The 26,073-nt window shown below is 38.2% G+C and overlaps 1 protein-coding gene and 1 long non-coding RNA gene across 2 annotated transcripts in view; one reads left to right on the top strand and one right to left on the bottom strand.

Moving 5' to 3' along the window:
• Positions 1 to 26,073, bottom strand: part of Sptlc3 (serine palmitoyltransferase long chain base subunit 3) — a 121,152-nt gene that overhangs the window by 69,877 nt on the left and 25,202 nt on the right. Inside the window, exons 3-4 of the mRNA XM_005068695.4 lie at positions 14,384 to 14,538; positions 13,626 to 13,774 (exon numbers count right to left, since the gene is read on the bottom strand). Of these exons, the coding sequence (XP_005068752.1) occupies positions 13,626 to 13,774; positions 14,384 to 14,538 (304 nt within the window). The remainder of the gene's footprint in view (positions 1 to 13,625; positions 13,775 to 14,383; positions 14,539 to 26,073) is intronic.
• On the top strand, positions 2,783 to 10,565 carry LOC121140538. Its single transcript, XR_005877443.1, has 2 exons — positions 2,783 to 2,816; positions 10,477 to 10,565. It is a non-coding gene; the product is annotated as an uncharacterized LOC121140538 (long non-coding RNA).

Raw genomic sequence — 26,073 nt, 5'->3', positions numbered from 1 at the left:
TCTCAACTTCATGCCTCTTATTCATTAGTTATTATTGTTTTACACACACTTATATGTACAACTTGCTGAGTTTATTTTATGTTGCTTGTATGTATATGTGTTTTGGTACTGGGCAACCTGTGAAAGAGTGAACGCCCCTTTTGAGTAACTGTTAATTGCCTACAGATCTTTATCTAGGTAAGAGGCCTAGAGAGATTTTTCCCATGCATTTTAGCATGCCATTTATGTTGTCTATTTTAGGTTTTATTTAGGCAACCATATTGTTGAGATTTCATGTGTTCAGTTGCATACATAGAAGAAACTATCTTGCAGCAGAATACTTATTGTAATTTTATATATAACTATGACACTTTGATAGGCAGTGAAAATATCAAAAAATTTAATATGACCATTGGCTCACGTTGTAAACCCTGTGTGTGTGTGTGTGTGTGTGTGTGTGTGTGTGTGTGTGTGTGTGTATGCATGCATGTCTGTAGGGCCTCTAGAATATATTTGTTAAACAAGAGATTCTGATTGTGGGGTTACAGATATATCTCAGTTGGTAAAATACTTGTTTGGTAGGCAGAGGGCTGCAGATTCAATCCTCAGTGTTGGCAAAAAATAGGAACAAAACTGTAGCACACAGGACCTAGTGCTGGTTGACGCAATCGATGGCTTTTTCTCCCAGCCGCATGCTAAGCCTCTCGCAAGCACTATGAAAGCTAGACCGCAGGGAGAGAATTTTTTTTGCCACTCAAGGTTATTTTCTCTATGTCATGAATCCTTGAGTAAGTGGTGTTTTCAGCAATAGGGTCTTATCATTTAGTTTTGATGGGCAACTTAAAGCAACAGTAATATCCTGTGTTGTTCTTGGTGCCTTTAGGGCCTCCTCAACTAATAACTCATGGGGAGAAAACCCCTGCCTGGGACTGAGATTTTCATTTAATATTCATGTCTCTTAGGAGAAACATAATCCACCACGCAGAATATATCTATTCAAATTCTTATAAAAACATACTATATTTTAAAAAGTAGTGGGTTTTCGTCAAGCTTCTTTGTAGATTTGGTTAGTCTGCCTCTCATCTTTTGTTCTCTCCTTTCTCCCAACACTTATACTCACTTAAACTTTTAACCCTGGAGTATTTCCCATATCATTCCATCTCACATGTGTTCTACTATCAAGATATAAGTTTTGTATAGCTTTTTCATGTACTTTCATTCCAGTTACGTCTTCCCATTTCTCTCATTTTCTCACTCCCACACATTTGCATGTTTGAATCTTTCTGTCTCCAGGATTCTCTCTATTTTCTTTTTACCCATATTTTGCTATGCTCCCTTCCTTCATCACAGTCCCCAAGGTCACACATCTAATGACCTGGTTTTCACATGTATTCCAAATTAAATATACAAAACAAAAGATTTAAATCTGGGTTCCACATATAAAAGGTAACATGTAATGTTTGTCTTTCTGAGATTAGGTCACTATACTGATGATATTTTTTAGCTCCATCCCTTTATCTGAAAATTTTATGAGTTTGTTTTTCTTTACATCCTATATCCTATTTGTCAGTTAAATAGACATAACTTGATTCTACTATTGTAAATAGAGCAACAGTGAATATGGATCTACAAGTATTTCTGTAATAAGGTATATGCTTGGGAGTGGTAAGATAGATTTTATGGAAGTTTGATTTCTAACTTACTGAGAAACCTCCAGACTGATATCCAAAGTAGCTGCACTAGTTTACACTCTCACCAAGAGTGTGTAAATGTTCATCCTTCACCACATCCATGCCAATAATTGCTATCATATGTATTCCTGATGATGGCCATTCTGACTCAAGGGAGATTGGGTGGAATGCACTAAAAGGAGCTGGAGATAATGATGGGTAAAACTTTATTTATGGATACCAGAATTATAATTTCATACACTTCTCTTGTTTCACAAATTCTTATTATTTTTGTCAAAAGGATAGAAATGAAAACATTACCCTTAACTCCAGAAGTACAGACCAAACAGTCTCTGGATTACTTAGTGTTTCTCAAATGAGTAGGCCTCTGGTTTTGACTGTGAGATATGTAGCATAATGCAATGTATTCTTCAATGATACCCAGGAGAATTTTTCTTAGTTTTGATTTCCCAACATATGGACTCTAGCAGCATTAATTGGCAAGTCATTATAACTATGCTATGCCTGGACTATGTTTTTTATCTTCTAGAGTGGGGATGAAGAAGTTATCAGCTTCTACAACTCTCCAGGTTAGTCATCCCAGGTATCCCTTTTGGGGCATGTACTGTATTAATGTAAAAGTATTGGCATATTGCATTGACATATTATACTTTCTTGAGTTTGTTTAACCTACAGGGCCAATTTCTATACTTTTGAAGATGTCTGTGCTTGCTGAAATCTGACATGGGTGTAATTCCTATTGCTGTCAGAGGAAGGGCAATTACCTTGTCAGAACTCTACCACGTCTCAGGAAATTGCCAAAAGGCTTTCAGAAACCAGGATATGTAGGAGAAAGCCGTGTGCGGCCATTAGCCATGTGATTTACTAGAGGCACATACAGATGAGGTAATAAAAGAGCGGTTTACCACACTGCTAACCACACCCACTTTATGCACGACTAAAGACATATACGGACGTAAAGACGTATACAGACGTAGGCGGTGAACTACGTCACTAGCCAGGCCCACTTTTGGGCATGGCTAGGGGCATTACGGGGGAAGGTATAAAAGACTGAACAACGGAAGTCTCTCTCTTTTTCCGGCTTTCGGCTTCCAGTTCGGCGGCGGAAAACTACTAGGCTCATCTGGGTTACTTGTTTGGTCTCTTGTGAGTAATTTCTACAATAAATACTTATTTTTCTTTCAGTAAGTGTGCTGTTTATCATTGCAGCATCAAGGATATATTTTCACTTTTCTACTCCCAAACAATTCCTTTGAGAGTACCCTTGTCCTTACAAGGACCCTTAAAGAAAAATAAGGAGACTTGAGAGTAATGCAATGAAATTTTATTAATCAGAATTTACAATAATTTTGTATGAAATGAACAGGCACCATTTATGAACAAGGGGTTTGCTATATAAGTAAAATAATTGGAGTGGGGAATCTTTGTAGCTTATATTATGAAACTACTTGTTTATAAACATTTTTGTAGCATTGATTTGAATAAAGTTGTGTTCATTAAAAAATCTTTTGTGGTAGTAGACTTTGTGCATGCTGGAAAAGTACTCTACCACTGAATTATATCCCTAACCTTCCTCCCACGTCACTTAAAAAATAACCAAGGTCTCTACTTGATAGAAATTCCTCAGAAACAGGTCTTTCACTGCTCTGGCTAACGTTATCCGCAGATATTTGATGCTGTTTATGGCTATTGTAAAGGGTGATGTTTCTCTGATTTCTTTCTCAGCCACTTTGTCATCTGTATATAATAGGGCTACTGATTTTTTTAGTTAACCTTGTATCCTGCCACTTTGCTGAAGGTGTTTATCAGCTCTAGGAGTTCCCTTGCAGAGTTTTTTGGGTCACTTATGTAAACTATCATATCATCTGCAAATAGTGAAAGTTTGATTTCTTCTTTTCCTATTTGTATCCCCTTGATATTCTTTTGTTGTGGTTTATTGCTCTAGCTAGAACTTCAAGTACAATATTGAAGAGATATGGAGAGATTGGACAGCCTTGTCTTGTTCCTGATTTTAGAGGAATTGCATTGAGTTTCTCTCCCTTTAGTTTGATGTTAGCTGTTGGTTTACTGTATATTGCTTTTATTATGTTCAGGTATGTTCCTGTTATCCCTGATCTCTCTAGAACCTTTATCATGAAGGGGTGTTGGTTTTTGTCAAAGGCTTTTTCAGCATCTAGTGAGATGATCATGTGGTTTTTCCTTTGTAGTTTGTTTATATGGTGGATTACATTGATAGATTTTTTTTTGGTTTTTACAAGACAGGGTCTCTCTGTATTGTTTTGGAGGCTGTTGGTCCAGCCCAGCCTCGAACTCACAGAGATCCGCCTGCCTCTGCCTCCCGAGTGCTGGGATTAAAGGCGTGCGCCACCACCACCCGGCAACATTGATAGATTTTTGTATGTTGAACATCCCTGCATTCCTGGGATGAAGCCTACTTGCTCAGAAACTACTCATTCCCAGAGAAACTTGAACAGCTTAAGTTAATACTTACTCAAAATATGTTTTAATTTAGACATCTTGCTATTCTAACCTGACCTTTTCTTAAGAAGTTTGAATTAATGAAACTATATATTTCCTATATTTAGCTTCAAATCATTTGGCAAAAACCATAGGTTTACTTGATAACTGAAGTTCAAGTACAAGGACTAGTTAGGAAGCTATGTTGCAGGGGCAGGATGGAATATTTACATACTAGTGCTTAAGGGAAATCTTAAACTGAACAAAGAGATTTCAGCACAGTTGTACATTACTAGTACTGTTAGCATCACAGCTGAAACTTTAGATGTGAAATACGTCCCTAGTACATCTCTCTCTCTCTCTCTCTCTCTCTCTCTCTCTCTCTCTCTCTCTCTCTCTGTGTGTGTGTGTGTGTGTGTGTGTGTGTGTATACGTGTGTGGAGTCGTAAGTCAATAAGATGTGTTTATTTTGGTAATTTGAAAACTGAAAGCATTGCTGGCTATTCCCCAAGGCTTGGATGAAGGAATGTTCCTAAGTGGGCATGTATTTGAACTAAGCAGGTGTTTTGGTTTGTTTGTTGTGATTCATGGTTTTCCTTTTTAAGAGTGGACAAATCACTAACTTGAGATGAGCTTTTGTTGGCATAAGCATTGCCTTGTGGCATTCTGTGTATTTTCTTTTATGTGAACTCGTGGCTAAGAACACTATTAGTTCTTTGTGACTATTAGTACTATTGGGTGGTACTACAACAGCCCATGGGGCTTGGAGGTTTTGTGCAAATGTGCTTCTGCTGTACATCCAGTTATCACCTTTGTGTCTGTAGGGGAAGAAAGATGCGATGTCATACATTTTTGTTGAGCTAATGTGCGAAGTAAAGAGAGATGAAATAAATGTTTCTACTTGACTTCTCCTGTCACAAGCTATTATGGTCCATGACACAAATACAACAGATGGCAACTGATAATTCAGATATCAGCCCACCCTGAGGAATAGTTCTCTGATGGAGGATAACCACATAAAACAAGGCTTATGGCACCACAGACTTTGGAAACTTGCTGCTTCTGTCCATAAATTCACATATGCGAAGACAGCTATAATATCTCCCCAATACCTATACTATAATGTGTAATTTCATATGATATGTAAACTCATTACTACATCTTAATCTTATGGGAACATATATTTGTGAATAGTCAGGAAGACTACTTATCATTAACTGTAAAATTTTGATATGTAGAAAATATAGTAGGATATGCTTCATAACAAGATCTATTATTTCATAAGGACTGTAAGATAGTTAGGCTCTGTTTCTTTTTAATCACTAGCTCAGACTGGCAAGAAGAAAACAACAATTTCTTCTCACTTCTAAGACAAGCCACAAACAATTAATTGATTCAAAATCTGAAGAACAAATTCAAACTAGACTTAATGTCTCTGTGAATGAATCGTAAGTTAATCTTTCACAGATTATGCACAAGGACAGAGTTACAGATGTCTGAACCAAGGTTATTAAGCATAAAGCAACCTAAAATACTATGCCAGTTTCTCTAGCTAGGCCTGGCTGATAACAGAGATCAGTGGCCACTAGATTCCTACTAAACTCCCTACTAAATTCCATAACACTCTGCACAAACTTCTGACCTCAGTTTATTGTACAATATTCAAGGCTCAGCTAACTAACTGTTTATGTTTAAGTCCTAAAACTTATATGGAGGATAAGAATAAAAATTAACCATTAGCAAAATCCAGAGAGAAACAACTTTATGTGGGAAAAGTTTCACAGATAGCCAGGGCTACAGAAGAGTGTCAGGTCTCACAGCCTTGCTATCCAGGGATACAGAGGATGTCTGGCCTCATAGCCTTTAATAAAAAAGTTAAAAACTTCTCATCTTGTGCTGTGGATGCAGGATAAGAAAATGTAGTTTTAGGTTTTGGATGCCTTCATTGACACTGCCTGGGAAAATACCAAACATCATGTCCCCGCTTATGTGTTGCCATGGTAAATGGCTCAGTCCCTTATCATTTACTCAAGGAATGCATTATGTCCCTGAGAAATAGCCTACGTAACCTTTCACTGCCTGAAGTATGTTGTTGAATGTATATATAAGCTGTGTGAACAAAAAAAGCAAATGAGATTTAGAGAATGAGAGCCAGAAAGAATAAAGTGCTTGGCCCTCAGATTGTGCATGTGAGTCTTTTTCCCTCAGATAGCAAATTTTCCTAAGTTCTGCTGCATTCTTTCTGCAACCCCAGTGCAGTTCTTGGAGCTGGATTCACAAGCTGAGGTATTCTCCCAACTTAGCCTTTCCTTGTTTTCAAGATATGGAGAACAGCATGTGTCGGGATATGTTCAAAGATCAAAACTAACTCACTTCATTGGTTTTCTTGTTGTCTCTTATCTACCAGCCATTTTCTACAGACAGCTATTCTCTGCCAGGCATATATGTTTATCATAAACAAAGTAAAAGACCACTGCAGTTTTGGAAAGTCAGCCAGGCTATCTAGTTTCTGGTAGTCTTCTTATAGTGTGGTCCTTAGGGTAGAAGTGTCCAAATCAGTTTGAACTCACTGGAAGTTCAAAATATGTCGTTTCTTTTTAGGAGGCAAATCTGTTGTTACTGAATTTACAACATTAAACATTTTAAGACTATGTTTTCTAATATAGTTACTTGAAAACTTTTAGATGAATTACTCTCAGAACAAGGACATTTGTAAGTAGTACATGTTAATTTTACTTTTTATGTTGCAGAATGCTTTCAAATAACCCCTCTAGTTTGTTCACTCCATCACTGAAGGCCTAGATTAATATTTTATCCTTTTTTATGATTAATGTAAGGAGCTTGTATTTGGGTCTTTAATTATTTTCTTGAAACCCGTTAAAATTTCTGTCCTAGAACTTGACTCAGATAGATGAATGGAAGAGATTTGGGCATATGAAATAGTATAAAAATATAGTTTACTGAGATATGCATTATATTATACATATGATAATGTAGGATATATTACTAATATAGCTTCTATAGAATATAGAATCCTGAGAATTGTATTTTTTTGTTTTTTTTTTAAGACAGAGTTTCTATGTGATGTTGGAGGCTGTCCTGGAACTCGATCTTGTAAACCAGGCTGGCCTCGAACTCACAGAAATACACCTATCTCTGCCTCCCTAGTGCTGGGATTAAAGGCATACACCACCAACGCCTGGCTAGAATTGCATTCTTCCTTCATCTTTTTCTCCATTTATTGGTATGGAGAAAGAATTCTAATGAAACTTACTCCTGCCTAAGTTTTTTGGGTTTCCTGATCTGCATAACCAGGCATCTTTCTGGAGTTGGCTTTCTCTGGCAGCAAATCATTGACTGTGTCCAGATGCCTTTTTCCTTGGTTTCTGTCTACTATGATGAAGAGATATTTTCTCTCACTTAGTTGAAGTGTTCTTTGAGAATGTTTTCTGACTTGATTATATGAAACCCTAGTACTAGTGTTACCAGGTCTTGAAGCAACATCCCTAGAAGTCACTCTGTCCCTTTTATAGCTGGAGGTGTTCCTTGAGTGTTTGATCCATCATCAAATAAAACATTATTGGTATCTCATATCTAAGTGAAGCATGTGTGCTTCTGCCCCATAACCCAGTGCCACCTCATTCATAGCTCTAGCTCTAATGCCAAATGGAAAATAACAAGAAGCCCTTGCTTAGAAATATGAGCAAACATGATTGGTTCTGGAGCTTTAACCAAATATTTACTATATTTGTGGATAAAATCTAATACTAAAAGTGTTTGAAAAAGCCATACAAAAGCCTTTTATAGGCATCATATACATGCATACATATATATATGTGTGTGTGTATATATATACATATGAATACACATTCTTATGAAAAAATTTATTTTGAATTATCATACTTGGAGAATTATGTTCATCCCAGAAACCACAGAATGTCAAATAAATATCCAAGTGCCAGATGTGTAATAAACCCCATGAATTGTTTGTCAAAGGTGTTTTGGAAACTCTGAAACAATACCATCCATTGTCATTGTTCTTGTTTGCCCATTAGAATTTAAAGATAAGATCATATTGTTGAAGACAACATACATATTGATCAAGTGAGATAGAAAAACCAAGTTGGAAGTAGGAAGCTTGCTCCCTGCTGACTAGCTCTCACAGAAATGGAAGGTCCTATGTAGGTCACTGAAGAAAAAGTCATCAACAATCTTAGTCAACTGTGATCCCTGTGAACTCTAATATTGACTGGGGTGGCTAGATATACCCATAGATTTAGTGATTTCTGCTTGGACTTAAGGCCTTCTTCATAGGAGGACATACATGCCTCATAACGAAATATGGACAAGAATCATAGCTGAAGAGGTTAAAGGCCCTGGAGTGAATCTGTTAGTATTATTTAGCTAAATGGATACAGTATAAAACTGCACTCAAACTCACATCTCCCTACCTACAGATTAAGGGCAGCTAGCTCGTGGGTCTCATCAGAAACCCTCAGTAGATGGAGATTAATATTGAAATCCCTAAGTGCTTATAGTGAAGAGAATAAGTATTTCTGGCATGTTCAGACACAAATGGTTTCATCTATATTACATTCCTCCCCAAGACTCAGGGACCACCACAGAAGAGGGATCTGAAAGACTGTAAAAACCAGATATCATGGAGGACTGAAGCAAAACTGCCATAAACCTCACAGTAGCTATCGCTGTCTACACAAGACCCTCATAAGACCAAGCTGGTGAATATTGTAGCATGGGTTGGGAAGGAGTTCATGAGCTCTGACCACTAACTGAGGAGCTAGGAATAGTTAATGGCTTCTGGGAAGGAAAAATCAGTTTTCTTTAGAATATGACTCCTGGTACACTGACCACATTCCAATGGATGGTTCAACACCCAGGGGTATATTACAGTGCAAATGCTGTCAATGGTTATCAAGTAAAGATAAAAGAAGACAGGAATTTGGGGAGATGTGGGGTAGAGGTAGGGATATATCTGGGAGGAGCTAAGAATAGGAGTTGAGGTGATTGTGATCAAAATACATTTTATGAAATTCTCAAAGAATTAACAAAATAGTTTAAAATGTAATAAAATTTAATTTTATTATAAAAAGGGCATTTGTTTTCAGTTATTTGTTTGACATATCTGAACAATTACACTCAAAGATATCTATGGACATAGTATGATGACCCTAAGGTTGTAATCACCCACCACCTCTAGGTAATTGCATTGTTTTCAAAGCTCATCTGCCAAATGGTTATCTGAGAGACTTGTGATTTGTTACTCATTAGTTGTTAAGTCTTGCTGACCAGATTTGTCTGCGATCTTAGGTAGGCCTGAACCAAGCTGGTATATACTTCATTTGCTACCTGGAGACAGTAAAGAAGCTGACTTGAACTGAAATGTGGGGTGGGTTATTAATCCTGAAGAGGATATCACATAGGTCCCATGATCCTGAGTTTTTCCCTCTAGAATATTGGAATAGTACCCCACAGCCTGCCCAGAGCACAGTGACACTTAAAGAGTAAGTGAGCTGCTACATTATTAACAACAACATTGTAGGGGAGAGCCTGCAAAGGGGCGTTGCAAGGGGTATGTGAGACAGATGAGAGATAAAAGGGAAAGAGAAAGGAAAGTAAATCGCTCTCTTGGATCCTGGTCGCTGCGGGGACTATAGAGAGCTTCCCAGTAAGTGATTTCTATATTCAATAAAGTATCTTAGACCTCCTTTTCAGGTAGCATTGTTTCCCGTTTCAGCTGGTGTTAGAGTATTGTGGGATTTAAGTTTTCCCAGCCCCCAAGGTGAGTGCTCACGGGGCACCTGCAGGTCCCAGCCCCTGTCCCCTGTGTCTTGGCATCCTAAAAGTCAGAAGCTTCCCCCTCCACAGGAGCAGGACATCTTGCACCCCATCAGAAAGCTGTGACCTAGAAACAGGCTCCCAGCTGAGAAAGTCCACCGTGATTCCTGCCAGGAGCATCTCAAAAGCTGTGTAGCACGCTGTGTGGCGTTTGCTTACCCTCTACCGCCTGCTCCCCTTCTGTGGTGCCCACCCCTCCCTGGCCAACTGGCTTGGGAGACTGTGCACAGGAGCTCCCTAGCTCGTCTGTTGCCCAGGATCACATCACAGCACACTGCCTAACGCCATCCTACAAACAGGCACGGGACAAGCAGCTCCCCTTGGCAAGAGGCCCGGCTGCTCTGCTGCTACCACCAAAAGCCACAGCGGTTTCTGGCGCCCTTGCCCTCTCTGCACTTGCCCACCCCCGACCCTGTGGGCTGCCTCCCTTGCTAGCACAGAAACGTGCACATTGCCAGACCTGTCCTTGTTCGCTAATTTCTGTACATTTCAGATACCTATTGGAGGACATTGATCTTCCGCCAAGGAGCTGTGTTTGACGATACACCTGGGCCATCTGCTGGCCAAGGACGCTAACTGCAGGTAACATTCCTTTTTTCAACCCAAACTAATTACAGGTGGTAAGTGTATCTATATTACATCATTGCAGATAATTTATAGATGCAGAACGTTAGAGATCTCATTGCCAATGTCATAGAATAGTTATGTGGAGACAATTATGATATATTTCAAATGTATTTGTGTCTAATGCTCACAAATAGCTTCCTAATACATATAATCACATGGAAGAGAGTAAATAAGAAGACAAATAACAGGGAAATTGTATAGATGATTAAAAAATTAGAGTTAAAAATTCAGAATCTTCAGGAAAAGGATGAATTGGCCACGGAGTAGATAGCTTGGAACGTAAACTGAACTACCTTCAAGACACAATGATTCAATGTCCACTGCATTTATGGCCAAAATAGAATCTAGTCAGGAGGAAGTTACAAAATTAGCAGGGACAATACATTTTGTGTCTGAAGACAATGGCCTTTTAGCAGATAGGATGATATTTCTAGAAGGCAACTTATACGCCAATCAAGCTTCTAGGAATGACCGTATTAAATGCTTGGAATGGTGCTTGACTGATAAGTCCAAGGAATATGCAGATCCTATCAGATCATTAGAACAATTTTTGATTCAGGAAATCAAATCACTCAGAGATACTATGATCACAACGTTGCAAGCCTCAGGAAATTCACTATTTGATACATCAGATTCAAAGGCACTAGCCACTAGACCACCAGGCAATGACAGAGGTATACCTACAAGACACCCAGGAGATCTTCCTAAGGTGACTATTCCAGTAACTATGACAGAAAGGCCAGCAACACGGAGGATCCATAATGGGTCCATTACTTACCAGTGGAAACCAATACAGATGAAAGACCTGAAAGTAATTAAGCAGGCTATAGTATCTTACAGGGTCCACAGCTAGTTTGTCAGAGAATTGCTGAAATCTTGGGCAAGCATAAATAAAATCACAAAGATTGGAGTCATTTAATTTCAGTGGTGCTGGACAACTTTCCCAAATACAATGGAAGGCTTGTGGAGACAGGAAGCAAAGACACTCGAACTTCAAGGCCTAAAGATAGGTTTTGTGGCTTCCCAAGATAAGATTCTTGGTGAGGGTGAGTATGCTCATCCACAGGCCCAGGCTGAATTTGATGACCATATATTATCTTTATACCATACAGAAACTCTGAGTGCTTTGAATAAAGTTCATGAACCAGGAGAAAAAATTGAACACTATACAAAAGTGATATAGGGTCCTAGAGAAAGGTTCATTGAATTCTTACAAAGATTATCCAGAGCAGTAGAATTACAGGTAACTGATTCAGATACTTGGCAACTCCTTATAGAATCTCTATCTTATGAGAATGCAAATCCACAATGTAAAAAGGTACTTTGGCCATTATAAATCAGATCAGCACCATTGGACAAATGGGTCTTGTATACAGCTAATATTGAATATAGTGTTCATGATACAGGAACCTGTGTAGGAGAGGTCATTTCTAAAGGTCTAGAAAGGAACCAAGATGAAAAGTGAAGCCGGGCGGTGGTGGCGCACACCTTTAATCCCAGCACTCGGGAGGCAGAGGCAGGCGGATCTCTGTGAGTTCGAGGCCAGGCTGGACCGATAAGCCTCAGAAACAATACAGAGAAACCCTGCCTCGTAAAAACCAAAAAAAAAAGATGACAAGTGCTCTAACCATGAGGAAATACAAACTTGGGTTGGAGAAGCAATCTCTAGAAGTTTAAAAAGACACGGTACTACAGATATTTTAAGTGTGGTAGAATAGGACATCTGAGAAGGAACTGTAGGCAAAACATTCCTAGAAATAACATTACTCCTAGGAATGATTCAAACAGAAGGCCTCAGCCTTCTGGATTATGTAGGAGATGTGGCAAAGGCTGACACTGGAGCAATGAATGTAGGTTGACCACATACAAGGTAACCCTTTACAATCGGGAAACTCCTCAAGGGGCCTCTCAAAGATCCACTGCCTATTGTAAAGACTAATAGCTCTGTGAATAACAGGTTAGTTACTGAGGATGAACCAGTAGATACTGGAGGAAACAAAAAATGTGCATTTTGACAGACTTCTCTAAATGATAAGAGAGTGAAATTAAAAGTACAGATAAGTAGCATTATTCTGGAAGGCTTGGTGGACATAGGAAATGACATCACTATTATTACTCAAGAAAATTGGCCATCCAGATGACCCCTACAAGTAGTAAATTTTCAATTGTTAGGGATCAGAACCCTATCTCAAGCAAGACAAAGTACAAAATTGGTGGAGTGTATAGGGCCAGAAGGACAAAGAGGGAGATTGAGGCCCTATGTCGCAGATATTGCTAATAAATCTCTGGGGTCATGATTTGTTACAACAATGGAATACCCAGATTAACATTGTGAAGTATTTATCAAGAGGAAATATGTACTATCTTTTTGTGTGACATGTTATTGCTTTCCCACATATTTTTTCTTTCTTTGAGAAAACAAATTCTTTTTCTTTCCCAAAAGAGAATAAAATAATGTGCTCAATTTTTCATATTCAATAATTCATGTACCATTAATTAATTAATTAATTCACCACAGCATCCAGAAGGTCAATCCCTCTGCTCAGGATATTCACATTTGAGTAATAGAGACATGCATATACACATACAGCAGCAAAATTATTTTAATGAGTGATGAATGCTATTAGGAAAAAACTGAGGGAAAGGAAAAAAGGATGTCCTGAAGGAAATATGATAGTTGTTATTTTAGAAGTTTGACTGTGAAAGATCTGTTTTGACTTGTTAAGAAGAAATATACACATACTTAAAAATCTGTGTGACAAAAACAGGATGACTGACATTTTTAAAGAGGCACATATATCTCTTCTTTCTTTCTTTCTTTCTTTCTTTCTTCCTTCCTTTCTTCCTTCTTTTCTTTCTTTCTTCCTTTCTTTGCCTCTTCCTCTTTCTCCTCCCCTTCTTCAATTTTATCACATTTATTTGAGGCATTCAACATCAATGCAATCCTGACTTGATGTGCAATAACATGAATCTGAGACTCACAATACAAAATTCCAAGTTAATCAATGTACTTACCCATTTCATGTCTGGTACTGGTCACACCTACACCATACTTTTCTAAAGTATCTTTTACTGTATTCATTGACTCATCATACTTGACTGCAAGCCCAAGGTAGTTGTAGGAGCCCATGTTGACAACATCCTTGAAAACTCTTCCAGTATGCCTGTAGGGAGATATGCAAGTGAATGCACAGTGCTATTTCATTTGTTATCCTACCACCTCAAAGAGTTCAGTTTGCTCCAAGCCTAACATTGTCTTTTCCATTTTAACTTGTACTGTTCTTGGAATAGTGTTCTTTCTTTCTTTTTTTTAGAGGACTAGATAGTAAAGTGAAGTACAACATTAGTGAAAGGTCCTGGTCCCCAGTGTATTACTGGGCACTGGTTTTCCATGAATGACTGATTTTATGACACCCACGTTCTGTTTAAAGCTGATACAAAACCTTCTAAAGAAAAAAAGGCACAATAATTACTGAGTCCATCATTGAGAAGGCAGGAAGGTACAAACTAACAAAGAAGTTGTCAAAGGCTCTTTCAGGTTTTGTCTCTGTGCTATGAACTTGCTGACTCAGTTCTAACCTTAATTATAATATAAAGAAGCCACCTTGGCCACTTAACCACTTTTATTTTACCATATCAATAGAATTTGCAAAGGGATGAGCAGGTGAAGATAAGCCTCATCCTCACATTAGGTTTTCAGATCTGCAACAGGTGTCCATGCTAGAATTTCCCCAAGTGTTTACCCATCAAGCCCTCTCTGCTGACTGCTTTACCTGAATGTCCAGTTATAGTCATCAGACACTTTTTCCATTATGTCAAAGTAAGGCCCTGGGGGACTGCAGATGGTGTGATTCCAGCTGTCTCTGATTCTCATGTAAAGGTTCCTCTTATAAAAATTCTCAAAGTCCTGGTACAGTGGCACAAAATCCTGTTTGACACAAGTGGAGGTAGAAGTTTAGTGTAGCAAGGGTTCCAATAGGTCTTAATAATAAAAACCTGGAGTCAGATATTAGTGGGTGAATGTTGAAAGATAAGAGAAGTAAGCGGCCATCCACTAAAGTTCTTAACTCTGTGACATCCTCAGACTAAAAGGAGGCTAGCTCCTATCTCTGCACAGCCATATCATTTCCTGTTTCCGCCTCCCTAGTGCTGTGATTAAAAGTGTGTGCCCCCAAAGTACTGGAATCAAAGGCATGAGATCCCAAGTGCTGGGATTAAAGGTGTATGCTACCACTGCCTTGCCTCTATGGTTAACTAGTGGCTAACTGTGCATTGTTATTGTGGTAAGCTTTATTTGTTTGAGCACAAACAAGATATCATCACAGGCTAGCTTTGGTCTTCTTTTTCTTTCTTAAAAAGTTCTTATTTGCAGTTGAAATCTAAGAAATTTGAAAGATCCTAATTAATTTATAAAGAGGTCTTTTATTGGGCAAGAATAGGTAGATGGTGGAGCAGATGGAGCTCACGAAACTGTGAGGCCTTCATGACTAAAGAATCTTTCACTAAGATGAGTGGAAAAAATGTGCGCTCTCTGGCACATGCCTATAATTATATCCCTTAGGAGGCCAAGTTAGGAAGACTGCAAATTCAAAGCCTACCTAGGTTACAGAGTAAGTTCTAAATTAGTCTTGACAATTTAATGACAGTCTGCTAGACAAAGTGTAGAATCAAATGGCTAGCGAGGTATCTCTGTGGTAGGCTTTATATAGAAGATCCTAGATTCAATCATTGGTCTTGGCAAGTAAAAAAGCATAACAAAGATGCCAGCTCAATTCAAGAGAAAATGACAAAGAGTTTCTTTACTGTCCATTAAAAGGGGTTATTCTAGTTGGAAGTTTGGGATGTACTGATACACAAGCAGTTCAGCTGGAAAAAATAGTTGAAACATTAGTATTGATTTTTGAATCTAAAAACCCTCATGCACTGTGCTTTCAGAAGGACAGGTGGATGTAAACTACTGTAGGAGTCTTCACTAATCATGAGGAATGTGACAGTGATTTCAGGAAACAATTTGAAGTACCTGTCAAACTGCTGTTGGCAGAGAGCTGTGAGATGCTGAGGGCCAGGAACTGAGCTGACAAGGTTGTGAAGGGACCAGGCCTTTCTTATAGAAGAGGTAACAGTTTACGTTCCTGTACAAAATATTACCCATGAATGTAAAGATATGCAATGAGCTGAGTTTCAAAGTAGAACATCTATGATTTTATCATTTGGCAAATAATAGTTGATGCTAGGCAGAAAACACAAAAGCTATAGCTATGGTCTGAGCCAAGGGCTTTGGGCATTCATAGAACTAGAGCAGGAGGATCACTTGTTGAAGGGATTGGGGAGACTTTGTAGGTGGTGTTAAGACATATGAAGTTGCGATGGGCAAGAATAAATGAGGAGACTGTACAATGTGAGTAGGTTCATTTGCTAGAAATACATAGAGCATTTGAGGAGAAAGATTGAGAAGAAACCATCTGGTACATCCTGTTGTCCTTTGTTCAGAATTCACCTTGTTCAAAGCCAATGTTAAGATTGGTATGGCCTTTGAGTGCCTTTCTTATCCTACCTTCTAACTTTTCCTACAGTGTGGATAAGGCTATTGTGCCACCTAGGAATAGAGCAAAGGAGACTTATCCTGTCTAAGGAGATTCAACTTTATCCTACAGTCAATGGAAGGGTACTGAATAATTGAAAATGAGCTTTCTCATTGTCATCCTCTTTGCTCTTCTTCATAGTATTGAGCTTATTTCCTGAGAAAAGACCATGGGAAAGTTACTATGGAATATTATTATATGCTATTGATTTGCCTACTCACTCCTTGAGTTGGGTGACTCTAGAAAAAAATGCAGAGAATATACTACTTTTCATGACAAGTGGCTGTATCCCAGTCACATCCCTTCCTTCACACCTAGGTGCTCAATTTTAATGACATGAATTCTCAGGGGAAATTGTGATTTTGTGTAGGAAAGAATGCTCATAAACATGCATGGAAGGAAATTCCTATTGCATGCAAATTTGTCATCCCACTGGTTACATTTGACAGCTTCAAATCACTCAATTTCTGTAATAGACATGATATAGGTCTTATTATTAAAATCCATGAGTTTATATGATGATTTCTTTCCTCTTTGATTTTGTAACTTTTCAGACTGTATCTTGCTTTGCAGATTAGTCTAATGAAGATTTAGTATTTGAAGATAGAATGATTGTGATAGGACTTATTGTTATCTATCTGTAGATTTTATTTGTCACTTGGCTTACTTATTTTTTCTGACACAAAGAGCTCAGTGTGATAGAATCAGTGAAGATACAGTCATTTGGGGATATGGTGTAGGATAGAGTGAATTCCACATAAAACCATAGATAAAAAGAATACTGATTCTTCCTTGTTTTGTCAGTCCTCTTATTTTATTTAAACTTATATGATAAACTTAAAAGGAAAATTTCCTCAGTGTCAAAGATAAAGCTTCAACAGAAAAGTGACAGAATGTCAGTAAGCATCACTACATAAACTAGAAATTGTAACTTGATAGGGGAAGTCCTTCTGTATACATGTTTCTTTTATTGGTTAGTGAATCAAACACTATCTGGCCAATGAGGCAGGAAGATAAGTGGGACTAGGATGAGGAGAATTCTGGGAAAGTTAGGCAGGGAGGGCCCTCCAGTGGAGTCTCCATGTAGGCTGCCAAATGAGTAACAGGTCTAGACCCTTCTCTGGTAAGATAGGACCACGTGGAAATATTTAGGTTAACAGAAATGGGTTAATAATTAAGACAGAGCTATCCAATAAAAAGTCTAAACAATCGGCCAATAGTTTTATAACTAATATAACATCCATGTATTTATTTGGGTTTGAGGCAGTTGCACAACCAGGCTGGTGGGATAAGAAAGCTTCTGCAACGATAATTTGGCCAGAGTTTAGGATCTTTCAGGATGTATAAGTTCTATAGAATAAATAGACAGGGTGGTGGTTTTACTTGCAATAATGCACTGTGCATTTTAAGTTTGAAATAAAAGAGATAAAGTGGGTTGATGAGGGAAGTCCTTCTGTGTATATGTTGTCCTATTGGTTGATAAATACAGTACTGTTGGTCAACAGGGAAGCAAGATAGGTAGGACTAGGAGTCTAGGAGGCTGCTGGGAAATGTAGTCAAGAGCAGAAAGTTGCCATATGATCCTGGGAAGAGAGGACACATGAGGCTGTGTCCTTGGTAAGACAAGACCTTATAGAAATTTATATTAGTAGTCATGGGTTGATACTTAAGACAGAACTAGCCAATGATAAGCCCTGGACATTGGTCAACAGCATTGCAACAAGTAGAGTCTCTGTGTGTTATTTTGGGGACTAAAGAGGCGACAGGACCCAGGAAGGAATCCTGTGACAGTAGGTATAACAGGAAAGAATGAGGCATACATAAAAGACCCTGAAGACTCTACAGGATAATGTCTGCAACTGCTAAATACATTTAGAGAAGCAGTAGGATCTACAATTAATACAAAAAGTCAGGAGCTTTCATACATGCTAAGGATGCAATCAGGAAAAAAATCCCATTGATATTAAGTAAGAAGAAATCTTGGCATAAATCTAGTTAAGGAAGTAAAACACTAGAATAAAAAGACATTGAAGAAGTATAAGAAGAGAGAAAGACCTTCCCTATCTACAAATTATGATTATTATTTTAAGAATGGCATCCTGCTAAAAGCAATTTACATAAAGAACATACTTCCTAACTATATCCCAATGCAATTCTTCACATATATATCAAGAAATCTTAAATTTCATCTGAAAACACACACACAAAGTCTAGAATAACCAAAATAATACTGAACAATAAAAGAACTGAAATGCTGGCTTCTTTTTTAATTTAAATTAGAAACAATCTCATTTTACATTCAATCCCAGTTTCCTCTCCCTCCCCTCCTTCCCTGGCCCCCACCGGTCCCCTGTCCCATTCTCTTTATGCCTCCTCAGGAAGGGTAAGGCCTTCCTTGGGGGATCTTAAATGGCCGCGGTTTTACAGATAAGACACGTGGCCAGAAAAACGTAAAGACTTACACTAAAGTTAGACTTGGATGAACAAAACCTCTAAAGGTTTACAGTGTGTTTAAATATACGTGAGATTGAGAGAGAAAATGAAACAGCAAATTGGTATATAAATACAAAGCCGGTGTTGTGGTGGCACATGCCGGTAGGATTTACTCCAGAGGCAGAGGCAGAGGCAGGCAGATTTCCAAAGAGAAATCCTGTCTCAAAGAAAAAGAAATTAAAGTAAAATAAATAAAGTAATAATAGATAAATAAATAAGCCACGTAAAGATGGAAAATACACAGAGAGTCTGGATACTGTATGCTATTGTGTTTTTCAGTTTTTTCATTGCTAAGGAAGGAACAAATGCTAAAGTACACTTGATTATAAATGCTGCTGAATTAATTCAACTTATGTCTTTTGAAAATGCCTTGACTTCAAAATTTAAGTATAAAGATATGTTACTTGGAAAAGGAGTTTTAGTTTATGTTTCCACAGAAAATGAAAAGCTGAGGATTCCTTCCAGGCTTCTGCTGTTTGACGAACCAAGGCCCCCGGAAGCAGTGGACCAGGTGTTCCAACAATTGAGACAGCTAAGATGATGCAGCTTTACAGACCCTGAAAATACGGACTTATACAGGTTTCTGAGTTTTGTCATGATCCCCATGGTATGAACAGCACCCCCTTCCAGCACGAAGCAGTTTGGAATGAGTGACGTCCTAATTCCCATCTTGTTTATAAATCATTAAATTTTCATTTAAATGGGGTTGTTTATAATTGGCTAATGATCACAGCCGATCTCTTGTTAATGGTAAAAAGGGGAATTATGGTATGGGTATGTTTTTCATTTATTGATACAAATTCAAGGTCAATTTTGTAATGTGTATATTTCTCCTCTTGATTAAGTATTGTGCTTATACTGATCTTTTAAAACATAATGCATAATTGAATACAGACTATAGATAGTTATTGATAATAGAATTTATAGTTAGGTAAGTTAGGTTTTCTAGATATACAGAAATATATTTGAGACAGATGAACAGACTTCAAACCTCTCAAAGACCTTCAGAAAATGGCATTTAAAATGGTTTAGGCTTTTTCTTGACAATGAGAAATGTCTGCTCCTGGCAGCACCAATTACGTCTGAGATGGGCATTGAAGAAACTCGTTATGGAGTTTGCTTTCAACGTGGCAAGATTAGCCATTTGGGCAAGAAACTGCTCTTGCCTAGACTGTTTGACTATTGTTGTATAATCTGGACATGCAGGACCCACAGGAAAGTGACTGCTGAACTCATCTTACAGGGTTCCTGCTTCATGGAAGAGTCTACAGGACATTCTGCAGGACACAGAAAAATGACTGACAGACTGCCAATGCAGATGGACAGTTTGAAATTTTCTGCTTTGCTGAGAAGTGTTCCAGACACATTGTGGCCTATGGGCTGAAGATGGACGCCCCAATGTTACAGAGGAACTTCGGGTGACTGTACAGGCAGTAAGATATCTCTGTCATTCCTAGTGTTTATATATTATCCTTCTGTGGTCTTTGATGGAGTTGAAGACAGATAGTTATAATTATAGTTTTCCTTAGTTATGATAAAAGATAAGCTACATATAGAACTTTGGACTCACAAGGATGGGATGGATGATATTTTCGTTAAATCTTGCTAAAATATTGTAACTATGTTCTTACTTGATAACTGTTCTGTTATATATATTTTGACTATGTTAAAGTTAAGACCTTTCTTTTTGTTTAAACAGAAAAGAGGAGATGATGGGGGAAGTCCTGTATATTTGTTAATAAAGCACTGTTGAGCCAACAGGAATCTAGATAAGTGGGACTAGGAGTCCAGGAGGATTCTGGGAAGGAGAAACACAAGAGAGTCAACATGTAACGCCATGGGGTAGGAAGCCCGGAACTATTCTCCGGTAAGAAACTTACTTAGATTAACAATTATGGGGTGATTACTTAAGTCAGAGCTAGCCAGGAAGAAACAAGCAAGGCCAACAGCTTCATAATTAATACAGCATCTTGTGTGTTTATTTGGGGACTACAATGCAGCAGAGCCCAGGCGGCTGGCAGGGGATAAACCAAAGCGGCTAGCAAAGGAAAAAGCTTCTCTTTACAGAAATGAAAATCCCTGAGATAGGTGGAATGAACAGAAGGAATTTGAGGAAGAGCAAGGGGTTTTAGTATTTGAAGTAGAGTGAGCCAAGGAAGAGTGGTGGAGAAGATGAATTAGAGATAAAAGATGGGACCACATTCACAAAACCTCCTCCAGGTCTGTGTTTTAGTTAGTGACTTGGATATGTGTTCGTTCTGGACAAATGTGGGATGTGGCTTGACTTGCATTTTAAAATAATCATATTGGTTGTATGTTGAGAAGATCTCATAAAGTTAAAGGATGAGTATCAATTTCATTGGGTAAGAGAAAATAGTCGTTTGGACAGAGCCACAGTAGCAAGAGTTGTAAAAATAAAACAAAAATACAACATCTATCTGTGATAAACATATTTTGAACACAGGGCAATCAATAATTACTGGCAGATTTGACTTGAGGTTCAAGAAAAAGGGTGGCATCAAGGTTGACTTAGGATGACTTGGAGGCTTTTGTGCAGAGCCCCTGTACTTTCAGAGTCACCATTTACTGAACCGGAAAAGACTATAGAAAGCAGAGGCCTGGAGGGGAAGTTAAGATATATGTTTGGGAGTACTGTATGAAGTAGTAAGAATGTAGATTCTCACTTTCTTTTGTTTTCTCAATAAAATAAGGAGCAATAGATTATTGTTGAACATCAAGAGAGCCAAGAAGTACTGGAGGCTTGAAGAGGGAAGAGGAAGAAAATGTAAAGAATAGTTGTCTATGAAAGTCAGTGGCTAAATAACACTAATTTAGTTTGCAGATATCACTCAACCACCTGAAACTTAGTCATCATGAATTTAAAGGGAAACCAGCCCTCTTAGGCAAGAGTGGGTATCAAGTAGAGTTTGTTTCAGAGCCTATGGAATTTAAACCGAATAGAGGCAGGAAAAAGTAAACCCAGGGAATTGAGGGAGCTAAAATCTGTGATTAAGGCCTTGATGGATGGCAAGGTGTATAGAGGCATCACTGGAGGGAGAAAGTGGGTAAAGATGATTAGGATATATGCTTAGGTTTGACTCATCCCTAGTTAGTCATTGCTGCTGGAATTCAAAAAATACTAACCTAGTAAAGCATATATGCGCCAATTTTCATGGAACCAGTTGTACCTAGCTGGACATGTGAAAGGAGATGGGCACCTAGGGACAGTAAGGGATAGTGTTGCCACCTGAGTACTGGTGATGGCTGAACTTCCAAGGACAAGCATTAGCTTCTCCTGTGATCATGTTTAGAAATGAAAGATGTTGGTGCTATAGAGTCTTCATTAGATTATGAATACTTCCCTTACTCTGTATACATAACAAACTTGAGAAGCATTTTTTCTGAAGCATTGACTTACAATTTCGATTTCAGTGTAAAATTACCTAGCAAGCTTGTATGTACCCCTTTTATCCAGGCTCTACCTCAAAGTAGTTAAATCAGAGTGTTCGGGTATAAGGCTCAGACATTGGGTTTCTATTAAAACTCATTGATTTCAGTGAATAACCAAGGCTACAAAGCACTGGTTTACTATTACTGTCTTGAAAACTGAAGTCTAATATAATCAAGAAGCTCTCTAGACCCTCATAGTGCCTGAGCCCCCTGCCCTCCACATTACCTGGGTACTCTAATTACTTTATCATTAATATTGATCAGGAGAATGACTCTTTGGGACAATCTTGCTATTGTTTCAGGATCCATAATATAGATGACGTAGGACAAATTGTAATTCATATAAATGTGAATATTCATCTAAAATTTTATATAGTTTCCACTTGTTGAATCTTCTTTGTTTCAAGTGGATGCAACCAGTGGTACCTGGGATGTACTTGATATACATTGGAGACAGTGTTTCAACTATAGCCTTTTATACTAAGCTGTTGTCCTTTTCCTTTCTTGAGTCTACTGATAATTTTTTCAAGAGTTCCCGAGCCTGGGCTGTAATCATACAGTATGTTTCCGAACTTTGTATTCTTTTTTCCTTGTTAGTACAGGGAAAAGAGATTATTAAAGCTGACTTAGTTACTTTTCTGTTACTATGATAAAACACCATGATCAAGGCAATTTAAGGAAAAGGGTGTAATTTGGCTAATGGGTTCAGAGGGATAAACTTTATTTTGTCTTATGGCTCCAGAGGGATAAGCTTCCATATGGCAGAGAGGCCTGGAAGCAAGTGACAGGTACTACAGCAAGAGTAGGAAGTTGCAAGGTCACATCCTGACCCACAAAAACAGAGCAGAGAGATCAACATGCAACTAAGGTGCAACTCTGAGCTCTTCAAGCCCTCCCCCAAATGACATACTTCCTTCAGTAAGACCACACTTTGTAAACCTCCTGCAACAATGCCACCAACTTAGAACCAAGTATTCAAATTTGAGCCTATTGGGAGTATTCTTATTCAAACAAATAAAAGAGCTTTTATGTTTTGGAGCAAATTTGAGGCATCTGTGTAAGAAATCAAAAGTGTGTAAAACAAACATGCTAAATTTGGGGCAGTATCTACATTTAAATGGAGAAGTGAGAAAAATAATAGGAAAATTCACTTAATGAGTTCTTATATTTTGGTTATGGAAAAGGGAAAGGGGGAAGTAAAAGCATCCATCTTCAGTTTTTGAGGAAAACACTGGATCACCTCTATGACTGATTAATGAATATACCCTTTTCTGAAGGTATTTTGCCCATAGCTGGTTTCTTCTAAGGGGACCGTGGCCTATGTATCACCAGTGATAGTGTTTAGAATACAAAAAAAATGCTCATTTCACTAAAAGAGCCACAGGTTATTGGAAAATAGCCTATCACGTGTTGGTGAAGAGTCTTCATGACATGGTTTAGACAGTTTGTTAACACAAGTCAAGGATATTGACAGAAGTATGGGGCATTAAAAAATCAAGAGTTAGACTGCAGACAGAATTAGGTAGACTAAGTCACATCCAAAGAATATAGTCATCTATACTTATAACCATTTACTCCAAAAGGTTCTAAAGGAACTCAAATGGGACAAGTAACAAATATTAAAATCATACTTACTAAGGAGAGCATGTAGCATCAATCTACTTCATAGAGAACAGACTGAAATGATTTATTTCATACAGAAATGAAAATTACTGAATTACTTATCGCCATGCCTGTGGTCAATCAATTATTCTAACACTGGGGAAGTACAGGTTATTGTGTGCTTCCCATAGTCTGTCATTTGAGACTGAATGAATTATCCATTCTTTTTATTGCTGGACAAACTTAGGCTTTACAGATTTCTGAGTATTTCCTGGGCCAGAATGGAATTTTCCTTCAGTAAGATCTCTGATAGCAGCCCTAGCAATTCAAAAGCTTGAAGGTTCAGTTCCCTTCCTTCAGGTCAGAATGATTCTAAAGGGCCTTCCATCCACAGAGCTCCCAGACAGTCTTAGGCTTTTGCTGGGTCTGAATCACCACTATCATTGTCAATACAGGACTACTTCACTGTGATGACTGCAACATTGCCGGCAGAGTCTCTGCCCAAGTGAGAAATTTGAGGTTATTCAGTGTTCCCTCTATTTTTTTCTAGATGCACTCAGCTGCCAAGACTTAATCTCTGTCTGCATCTATTCATAAGCAGTTCTGTTTTCATTTTATCAACCTCTTCCACAGTTCACAAAGAAGTGATTTCCAAGCAACTATTAGCCTTCTTTAGTGTCACTCCACTTCTGGTCTTCAATTGGAATTCCATCTCTGACATCTATTCAATTCTCTGAAGCTCATTTCATCTTTCTTTTCTCTGTTTACTATTCTGGAACTGCCCTGGAAATTCTGTATACTTCTTTGCATTTTTATACATTGCTAGGCTGAAGACTAGCCTTGGAGATGCCACAAGATACACCTTGAGAGTTTTCTTCTGAGCTCCTTCTTTACAAATTCAGCTGCCAATTCTTGACAAACTAGACTTGTCAAAGAAGTATCAATCACTGTGCACTTCTGTGCACTATTTTCCATCTCAATGAATGATAATATATGCATATCCACCCATACCGAAACCCTAGGTGTGGTCTTTATCTCTCTGTTTCTCCAAATCATAGTGACTATTTGCAACGCCACTTCTTAAACATTTTTTGGCTTTATTTCTTATTACTGCCCTGTTGTCACTACCTTTGTCCCAGTTCTACTGTTTCATCTAGATTTTTTTGTATCAGTGTCATCTTTCTGCAATCCATTTTCATGGTGTAGACAGAATAATCTTTCTAAATCTACAAATCTACAGTCTTCTGCCAGAAATCTGTCAGTACTTTCTCATAACAAACATTCACGGATTATAAAACAATTAAAGTCTGATCCCACTTGCCTTTCACACAGTCCTTGTCCTCATAATCAAGCATCAGAATTCTTTGATTCTTTGACTATGACAACACTCCCTCCTTCTCCTGGGCCATCTTGTACCACTGTCCTATCCTTAAAGAATATTCACGCTTTGGGTTACCACTTGCTCTTCCATATCCATAGGTTAATTTAATTTTGTTCATCTCAGGAGCCTTTTCTCCACACCACGTTCAGGTTAGACATTTTTTCAAAGCTGTCCTAGTTCTTTCTACTTAGGTCTCTGGTGTTTCCTGTCAGCATCTTTTTTACAGTTAGTTCTTTAAAGGTAGGGACTATGTCTGTCCTGATATTCCCCTATTCTTAGATTGTACCCACGGAATAATGCATCTTTCAGCTTTAAACAGAGAAGCTTCTCTTTGTAGTAAATGGTGGTTAACACCGAGACTTTCAACTAGCCAAGGTGCAGAGGAAAGGAGGCTGCACAATACACAACCCTAATTGGATCACCTACACAGCACTCTTTCCTATCGTGACTTGGAGGATCATTGGGGGAAGAAGGGACCAAAAAACAAAACAAGAAAAAGAAGAAAGAAAAGAAAAGAAAAAAACCAGAAACAACACAACCAGAGTGGATGATTACAAGAAAATAGTGTCTTCTTCATACAGCAGGACAGATACACATATGATGTCATATGTGATATCACAGCTTGCACAAGATCTGTATGGTTAAGATGGACCAAATTCCACATAGAGAGGGTATGTGGGCATGAAGTCCCACTGGCAGCTGAGGAACTACTGGTAATGGATAGCTTCTGGGAGAAGGAAAATAGTTTTGTTTAAGAGTATAACCTCTGGTAAGCTGGCCATACTCCAGTAAAAGGCCACATATCTCAGAATATTTGGGCATCACAAATTGTAATTGATTGGTTAAAGGAAAAAAAGGGCATGAAGTTTGGTGTTCAGGGAAAGGGGTGAAAATGGAAGGAGTTGATAGAGTGAACAAATATAATCAAAATGTATATGAACGTCTCAAATAAGTA

The sequence above is a fragment of the Mesocricetus auratus genome, unplaced genomic scaffold (genome assembly GCF_017639785.1).
Source record: "Mesocricetus auratus isolate SY011 unplaced genomic scaffold, BCM_Maur_2.0 Super-Scaffold_100004, whole genome shotgun sequence".
Lineage (NCBI taxonomy): Eukaryota > Metazoa > Chordata > Mammalia > Rodentia > Cricetidae > Mesocricetus > Mesocricetus auratus.
This window is presented reverse-complemented; position numbering and strand designations above follow the sequence as displayed.